The sequence below is a fragment of the Harpegnathos saltator genome, unplaced genomic scaffold, assembly GCF_003227715.2.
Source record: "Harpegnathos saltator strain DR-91 unplaced genomic scaffold, Hsal_v8.6 scaffold785, whole genome shotgun sequence".
NCBI classification, from domain to species: domain Eukaryota; kingdom Metazoa; phylum Arthropoda; class Insecta; order Hymenoptera; family Formicidae; genus Harpegnathos; species Harpegnathos saltator.
The window spans coordinates 1,013,036-1,022,497 of record NW_020230632.1 but is presented as its reverse complement, the minus strand read 5'-3'; the positions used below and the strand labels follow the sequence as shown (position 1 = coordinate 1,022,497).

The 9,462-nt window shown below is 49.5% G+C and overlaps 1 protein-coding gene across 1 annotated transcript in view; it reads left to right on the top strand.

Moving 5' to 3' along the window:
* Nucleotides 1–4,686: 4,686 nt before the first annotated feature.
* The window catches only part of LOC105180951 (Krueppel-like factor 6), a 337,265-nt gene continuing 332,489 nt past the window's right edge, over nt 4,687–9,462 (top strand). The window contains exon 1 of the mRNA XM_011137336.3: nt 4,687–5,531. Coding sequence (XP_011135638.1) covers nt 5,430–5,531 — 102 coding nt within the window. The 5' untranslated portion in view covers nt 4,687–5,429. The remainder of the gene's footprint in view (nt 5,532–9,462) is intronic.

Genomic DNA, 9,462 nt, shown 5'->3' with positions numbered 1-9,462 from the left:
GGCTCTAGCTCCGACGGAGTATCCAATTATTTGACGCGCATTAATTAGAATGAAATTAGCTGATGAAGAATACACGATGTTAATTTCGCGATCGATGGGTTATTACGGCGGGATTATTAACACGGCAATATTTACGATCAAATTCGATTACGCTAAGGGAAAGCCGTTTTTCTCCGCGGTTCCCTCCGCAGCCCCCCGCGATATTTCCCGGATTGGATTATCATATCGCTTTATTCCTGGCTAAAGCTCGGATCAGTCGACGGTTGAAATTCGTCGCTCCATCCTGCTAAATTATTTACGTACGCTCGCAACATTTCATGCTAGAAATGCAATACGGTTTACAAACATTGATCAGCGTAATATAGCGTTCTAAACTGAATAATTGAATTAATATGTTAATGGCCGGATGCCCCGGCCGGCCGGCCGGCCGGCCGGTCGGCCGCGCGGCCGGTCGGTCGCGCGTTTTATCGGGATATGTGTGTTGCGCACAGGCGTGAGAGAGGGAAAGGGCGAGAGAGAGAGAGAGAGAGAGAGAGAGAGAGAGAGAGAGAGAGAAAGGGAGGGAGGGAAAGGGAGAGCCATTTCGCGTCTAACAAACATCCCGTCGACTCGTTGCGCGGCGAAAATCGACGTACTGGTGTATTCCGCTACAAGAAAGCTTTCGGGGGTTGGGCTTGGGTCCAAGTACGGCTGCCATGTTTATGGTGCTGGGCGTCTTAACCCACTGAGCGGCGAATATATCCGGGAAACGAAGCCGAAGTTGAGAGGTTACGCGAGGTCAGGTTCTCTCCAACACAGTGCTATACATTCCGCTCGGAATTCTCGGCACAGCAGATAATATCTGCAGTACCGGCGGGCGATGCACACTCGGCGTACACACGGATCCAATGCGTTTCGGTTCGCGGTGATTACAAATCCGGATGATAGAAAGGGGATACCGTCGCGAGAGTATCGCTCGCGACTGGGCGATCCTTCGCCGCTGATTGAATCGGGCGTGATGGAGAAAATCGCGACCTCCAAGAGTCACGAGTCGGCGATTTTTGCCCAACGCTATCCTAAGCTATTTTCAATACGATTGAAACTCTCTCGACTACGCCACGCATTGCGTGCATCGCACCGAGTGTGTGTGTGTGTGTGTGTGTGTGTGTGTGTGTGTGTGTGTGTTGCGCTTTGAGTATCGCCTGGGCGGAACATCGAGCGTGCGCAAACAGAAGAACTCGACTACCGTGCGCACATATGCACAATGGTCGATTAAAAAAATATTTTCCGAATCGCGAATGGCCTCTCCGACGATACACTATGCTCGCGACGGCGATAGCCCGAACGGAAACGAGGTACGGGCCTGATAAGAGCGCGGTCAGTCTTCTAATTCCACTCGCCATAAATGCCGCTTACGTATCTAATCTGGCATTCTCGGGTGGCCGTGCAAGAGCGTCTACAGAAAGCCTTTAACGAACGCGCAGAATCCATGAATCATGTACGGCGACACAAGGCGTTTGTCTCGCTCTCTCGCTCGCTCTCTCTCTCTCTCTCTCTCTCTCTCTCTCTCTCTCTCTCTCTCTCTCTCTCGGCGCTCCGAGTCGGTTGACTCACGAGAGATTATTCATTTGCAAATAATTCTCCGCGCGTCCATGTACTCCGCGCCTGCGTGCGTTCCTCGTGTTCAATTCGCTGAACGAGCACCGTTTCTCTCGGTTAAATCGTAATTACGAACGTAAAGCAGAGGATGACTTTAGGAGACCGCTGTTACCCTCGCGAAAGATGATAATTTCAAGTTTTCATCTTGAACACGCATCACGACAAAATCGAAAACACCGCGGTAATTACAGCGGAGCGAAAGAAGTTGCAAATAAGCAGCGCATAACGGAATACAAGTGTTGCTGCACGCTCTCTTTCCCTCCCCCCCCTCTCTCTCTCTCTCTCTCTCTCGCGTACCGTTCAGCTTTTGCTCATTTTCACAAAGTCCGGTTTGAAGTTATTAAAGCTTCATGGTTCGCCGGGCACTTCGTTCGACCGCATGCAATAAAAATAACTCCGGCCGCGCATTCGCGATGTATCGCGCGGATTAAAAATTTCGCCGCGGGTGAAGCTGTGCGAGCTATCAAAATACGTACGATCGTAAAATAGAATCGTTTGCAAAGTCGCTTTTTCCCGCGCGCGCGCGCGCGCACGGCTGTTCTTTAAGTTATTCCCTCTCGTTGTAAGCGTTCCGCAAAATTTCCCCGGCTAGATTTACCCGGCGGTGCATAATACAATACACCAGTTGCAAACAGCGGCCATGTACGCGAGAGAAACTAAAATCAGATTCCTGAATGGTGGTCGATCGTAGGCTACGCCTACGATGAAAGTAAGACAGACGTATAAGTTATAGACGACCTTTATTCCATTGTCGCTTGAATGGGAATCCGCCAGGCGCGCGCATTGCCTATACGCAAGATTCGAACGGAACGTAATATCGGCTCGCACAACGAGCGCGATTATAACGCTGTAATTGAAATAATGCCCGAGCCCTGCAATTATATACGGGATCGTGCGATCGAGGTGGTAATTACGGCGGATTTTTCTGCATCGCCAGTCGAGTGGTCTCGTAAAGGCAGAAACGTGCAAATAATCCGTTTTACGTAACGTCATTTAATTAACTTATAATGTGGTCTGAACTGATGTCGCGAGTCAAAAGTCACGGCGTAAAATTATCGTTCCTAAAATTGTGTCGCTAACGTAAATATATTGTAGCTGCAAAATTGCACTTTCTTGCGCACGAAAGTCTCGTTAATATTATTTTATGATATATGCCGAATACAACGGAAAATTCACGTGCAATATATCTCCGTATATGCGCCCGCGCGCGGAAATATAATAAATTCTTTTAAAACAAAAATAATTGAAATGGTTTCACATACAACGGAGAAAAAAAGAATTATAGAAGATTAATTTCACGGGGAATCGTTTTATTTATTTAACGTGAAAAAACTAATTTGCTCTAGTTGCTATTTAATTCCGGAACTATATGTTATTTTTCTACATCATCGCTAACGGAGCGGTAATTAGGTTAAGTTGCGCCGCGCACCATACAGAGATCAATCGCATTTTTAGGTTAAGTCGCAACATCGCGCACGCATCTCATTTGTGAGCGCAGCTTATTTGCGTAGCTTTTAGGCGCGACTTCGATTCGATTCCTCTCAATGAATCAAGAGACGATCGAAGCGAAAAGAAAGTTACCTGTGTTAAAAATCGATCGATACGGCTGCCGGCGATACAATCTGCGCGAGTTATCAGTCCGGAGATCCTCCTCGAGACAACACTCTCACTCGAGACCCGGTCGTCCTTACACAGCGGCTGATTTAGACGACACCGCGGCGCTGTTTCGACATCGACGAAGGTGGCTCGCAACGACCGAACGAAGCGTTGAACAAAGCCCTTTTTTCTCACCTGCGCCCGTTCCGAGTTCCGATTTCCCGTGACGCGAAAGACCGGCGTCGCGACGCCACCGAGCGGTGCTGCCACGACGTCGCGTGGCCGCCGGTAGCGGTACCACGGTGGCGCGCTCGGCTCCCCTCGGTCGAGTTCGGGCCTTCTCGCGCGTAGTTACGGCGAGGCAACGTCAGTCACTCTTCGGCACTCGCGCGGAAGAGTCTGTACGCATTTAGTGGTTGGGGATACCGCCGGTCCCTTACGGAGTGTCAAAATATCTCGTTCGGTGTTATCTCAACAGGTCTGATACCTTGGTGACGTGCAATCGGTCCGGGCGATCGTGCGAGCCGCGATCGTCGTCGCGTAGTGACACGGCGTAGTGAACCGGCGTCGCTGTGTAGACGCGCACGCGAGAGAAAAGCCGGTACGCGAGCAGTGACGGAGAAAGCGCTAGATATATGCATACATACATATATATGTAAGGGGGAAATAGAGGGATATATATACACGTACGTACATAGAGAAAACGAGAGAAACGTTCGCGTGTGTGTCGTCGTCGTCGTCGTCGCCGTCGTCGTCGCCGCCGTCGCCGTCGCCGTCGTCGCCGTCGTCGTCGGCGACGAATACACGGGTTTTCGTCGGCAGTTGAAGTGAAGGGAGACATCGAAGCTCGTGCGACGGATACTCCGCACGAATCGCCGGAAGAGATAGAAATAGAGAATCGAGTTGAAAGAGAGCGCAAGTGAGAGCATCGTCGAGAGAGAGAGAGAGAGAGAGAGAGAGAGAGAGAGAGAAGAGAGAGAGGAAGAGAGAGAGAGAGGAAGAGAGAGAGAGAGAGAGAGAGAATCGCCAGTCTCACAGAGGGAGAGCGCAGCGGTAATAACGACGGAAGGGACGACGACGACGCGAAGAGGCGCAGTAATACGAATGAACCGCGCAGACGACGCTACGCGACTCGAGCCGGCATTTTGACGTTGCGTCTCCCTCTCTCCGCCCCCGCTTCGTGTGTGATGGATACTGTCGCGAGCAAACCGTGCACGCGACGCCAGCAGACAGAACGTCGAGTCGCGCGAGTGACGTCGTCGTCGCAGTGAGTTTGCTCCGGCCGCGTGTTTCACCGGTGACAGTAGCAGCAGCAGCAGCAATAGCAGCAACAGCAGCAGCAGCAGCAGCAGCAGCAGCAACAACAGCAGAAGCAGAAGCAGAAGCAGCAGCAGCAGCAGCAGCAGCAGCAGCAGCAGCAGCAGCAGCAGTAGTAGCCGCGACATTAACAACAGCAGCAGCAGCATCACCACCACCACCACCACCACCACCAGCACCGCACCAGCAACGAAAGCAATAGCTCACCCTCGTTGCCGTAACGACGAGGGAGCAAGAAAGAGAGAGATACATAGAGAGAGAGACTGAGAGAGAGAAAGAGAGAGAGAGAGAGCTTTTGGACGTGTAGTGCGCGCGCGTTCACGGAAGCCGGAACGAACTGCGGGAACGGACTGCTCCGGGAAGTGGTGTGGCTGTACGTCAGGTCGGCTCGCCTCGCAGCCTCGACCGTGTCCCTTAAATCGCGATCGCAGCGCGATCGTTCTTCCTGTTATCGTGTTATCGTCGCAGCGCGCGCGCGCGCGTTCTCTCGCGCGATCACAGACGACGAGAAGGAGGGGGCGAGCCTCTCTCTCTCCGATGATACGCACGTGCGCTCGCCGCTACTCGCTACATTCACGTAGGTGCGTGCGTGCGCGCGAGTCATCGTCGCGAGTTGTCGTACGCGCGAGCGCGCGTCCACGCTCGACGCGTGTTCAGTGAATAAATACATCTTTTGTTGGTTCGCCGCGTCGCGTTGTTTTTCACGCGCGCGCTCTACAACGTACAAGAGTGAGTGACGCCGGTTTCTCGTCGGCGCGTTCTCGGAGTTTGGTTTCTCGTCGCCGCTGCGACCGCGTTAACACGCGACATTGTAGCGCGTGAGAGTGCAGTTCGGAGCGCGGAGGGCCGTCGCGAGGGACTTAGCCGCGCGCGTAGCCATGGATATCCTGCCGAGCGGTAATATATTTCGGGAGCTGCAGGACATACACGACACCGGATACTTCTCAGCTCAGCCGTCGCTCGAGGATCATTGGCAACAGGTAATAAGTCACACTTACATCTGTATCGACGATCTAAATCGAAAGCGCTCCGCGGTGGATTCTCGTCGATGGATCAGCGCGCGGTCGCGTGTTTCTCTGTTTCTCCGAGCGTAAGTCGTAAAATGTCGATGTATCATATCTTGGACGGGAAGAAATTGTCGAAATGACTGTAATTTAGTAATCATCTAAGATAACGAGCAATTAAGATGTCATTCATATGGCATGAGTCACGATCGATGACGACGCTTCGGCGCTTCGTCGTTCGATCGACCGGCGTTTGTTTCCTCCTCTTTTGTCGCTTCTTTGATGAGGAAGAAAAAGAACAGGTGCGCGAGTGTTTAGAGAATAATCGCACGCCGTGCCTTGGTCGGTCAGCCGTCCATTCATTCACTAGCATTTAGCTAGTATCAGCCGCCACGGCGCCGCGCCGGTTAAATTCGTTTGAGAGTACGAAGTGGTTAGTGACCTTTGACCTTCTCGTTGCGGTCGGTGTCAAACGCTGTAGCGTGAAGGAACGCGTCTCCGCACGTGAAATGGGGATTGTTGTACACTCCGAATGTGCCGAATATCGCTCGATTTGTCGCGCGTCGCGCACGAGTATGAATCTTTGATCTTCGCGTTTCCTCCCTACGAGAGAGAGAGACAGAGAGAGAGAGAGAGAGAGCGGCTTTTCTCAACAATGCGAAAAAAGTTCGAATGAGAAACCGCGGTAACGTGATCGTCGGATTCGCGACGAGCTTAACGACGCGATAAATTTCGCCTTGCGCCGGGCGCGTCAGAATTTTTTGCAACAACAAAAGAGGAAGTCGCCCGTAAACATGCCATCGGAATTGATTCTCTCAGGTAGAATCGGGTCTTTTTACGAGAATATTTATCGCGATCGTTGATAAAGCTTTATTGTGGTTTTGTTGAATCTTGCAAATGCCTAAGATTCAGTCAGAGTTTAAGGTCGCATCGCGTCATCTTTCATTTCGACGTGTGCTCGTGTTAAACAGATGTGTTACGACACACATACACACACACACACACACATACACGCGCGCGCGCGTAGAAACCCTTTAAATTGAATTGGATTTAAAGTTCTTTCGTTGTGTCTGTCCATCTGTCTGCGTACATTTATCTCGAACTTGCAACACGCACACGAAATGTCAGTGGTTAGTTCACTAATATTGAATTTGAAATCGGATACTGAATAACAACCGATGGTGTATCTATTCACATAATCGAGTGTACAAATATATGAATAATAGTTTAGTTCTCAATATAGGGACCCGCCGCTTTTCATCGCCGTTCATCGCCGATATTTCGCGAATACGTGACGTAAAATTGACATTTTTCCTACATAAATTATTTTCGCCGAAAAAAGCGCGCTTGGAAAAGAATCGCTCTCATTTCTCATTCGTGTGCTTGTTTCATCATTTATTTATAGTTTTACACTTGTCGAACTTGACATCTCCGCGAGACTCGCCGTTTATAACGTTGAACAGATTAATTTGAAACGACAGACCCTTCGGAATTGATCCAATCGAAAACGTCGAGGCGACATTTACCTCAGCTTGTAAGTTATCCGCTATATATATATATATATATATATATATCTCGCTGTAATCGATCTCCGAGTAAAACTTGCAGCCGCGTAATCATCCATTTGACATTAATCGAGCAATCAGTTACGAGTTGGCAAAAAGTCTTCAGTACCGTAGACACCCGGACGTTTTCGGCGGGTTTCCGCGAAATGAAGCGACGAGCCGGTCGTGATGAGACACGAGTCGAAATACAACGCGCAAAGAGTCGTCGGAAGTCGGCGAAATTCATGAAGCACGCGCACGCCGCGTTTTCGCGAGAATTTAAAAAGGCAGAATCGCGCACGTTCGGCAGCCACGGACGAAGCGACCTTGAGCCGCGCGGCATTAGATCGGTGTGTACGTTCAGTGACGCGGCCGCTATAGACGCCGCGCCGCGTCCTGTTTGTTTACGAGTGTGCAATGACCTTTCTCCGCTGCGAACGGCCAGTGTAAGAGGGACGGCACTCTCGTTCCCCATTCAATATCTGAGGCAGTAGAGTAGTGCATTTTTTTCCTCACCGCGTCACCACGCGCGCGCGCCGCGGTAACAGTATAACACGGCGCTCTCTTTTTTGTTTTTTTTTTTCTTTTTTTTCAGCCGCCGCGAAAAATACGACCGACGTCGTGATCCGTTTAACCCTTTATTTGGCAGTGTTACCCTCGAGCGGCATCGATTTGTACCGCTTACCGTACCGAGTCCCGATCGCCATCGCCTCGGTGGCGGTCGGGATTTCTTTCGCGTTTAATTTCGCCCGGTCTCAATTTGATCGGGCAAACTTTGCGACGCAATGGCGATAAATTACACTTGTAATTAGGCCCCGGATTGGGGCCGCGCTGTTGCGGGGGCACGATTCATTTGGAATTATTGGCAGAGGCGTGCAAGAGTAATTATACAGAGCCTCATTTGCGGCTCTTTTATTCGACGAGAGAACTTTATTTATTCGTATACTTGAAACACATTAAACGACACTTCGCAAATTAATGACAAAGTACCAAAGTCGTTGTCGCCGAATCAAAGTCAATCCGCACGCGGGTGTCGCGATTATCATTGGACATGTAATTAAGTTAGGAAAGTTGAAAAATATTCCTTTTGCATAAATACATTTATTATCATTAAATAGCGATTTCTACGAAAAATATTTCCCGACAACAATCCGCGGTTTCTCAAAAATCTTTCGACTGCACAATTTCACCGCCGCGGACAAAGTAGAAAATAATACAATTTTAATGTCGGCCGACAAACATGGCTACGCGCAAAATTGAACGATAAATTTGTCCATGACCGGTGAAACGCCGAAGAAAAAGCTGAAATATCGATAAACATCTCCTTCGCGTGTATTCCCTCGTAATTTGCATACTGCAACGAATCGTTCGTGGCTCTCCCGATCACGAACGGGTTTAGAGGACGTTTATTGCAAGAAAATTTTGATCGATCGCTTGGCACTCAGTACGTTCGGAGTCGCTCTCGGCCCGGCTCGCGATTGGCGAGCTGCCTAATTGAATGTCTCGAAGCTTTTCCAGCGGAAAACCGCTGGCGCGCGCGTGGCCCTTTCCTCTTGGTTTGTCGTTAATTACTCACACAATCGTCGGACCGTGCCGCGCTTGTCGTCGCCTTCTGTCGCGAGCTTCTGCGGATACGCATGGTGAAAGGAAGAAGGAAGAGTGTAAAAATAATAATAAGATAATACGCGGGGCGCAGTACACGTCGGCGGATTGATATTTCGTGCAACTGCGCGATCATGTGAGGCATCGCCGGCCGCGCGTCCGACAATGCCATTTGACAGATGCTTTGTCCCGCACTTTTTATATTCTGAATTTTGCACGCTCGCGTCGAAACTATTTTGGTATCGGTTGTACTTGCATTCGCGACAAAATCAAATCCGCGTATGCATAAAAACCTGCAGCCTGTCCTGCATGTGCAGATATCCTGCAGTCGTCTATGTCCTCTGTGTGCTTGCTTGATTCCGAGCAGGACTTACTTTCATATTTTCTGAAGTTGTGTCGTCAATGTGATGTCAGTATTCGCGTGTATTTTAAATTTCAAGAAGAATAGATTGCAACTCTCTGAGAATAATTTATACGTGGTGTATATATATATATATCTTGATAGTTTCTTTTTTTTATTTGATATCGAGATGAATTTGACAAGATTATTTCCGAGTGAATATTTTCGAGCGAATTGTCACTTGAGATATTTAAATATTCCGCCATCGCGGTTCAATTTTTAACGATTTTTACGCCCAACAGTTGAATTTCTTACGTTACGTTTATGTGTGTGATGAAATATCTGCCGTCTGTCTTGTGTGTGCATGTGCGTATGCACATGTATGTGTTTGCTTTGCCAGGGGGCTCACCATAAAACTACC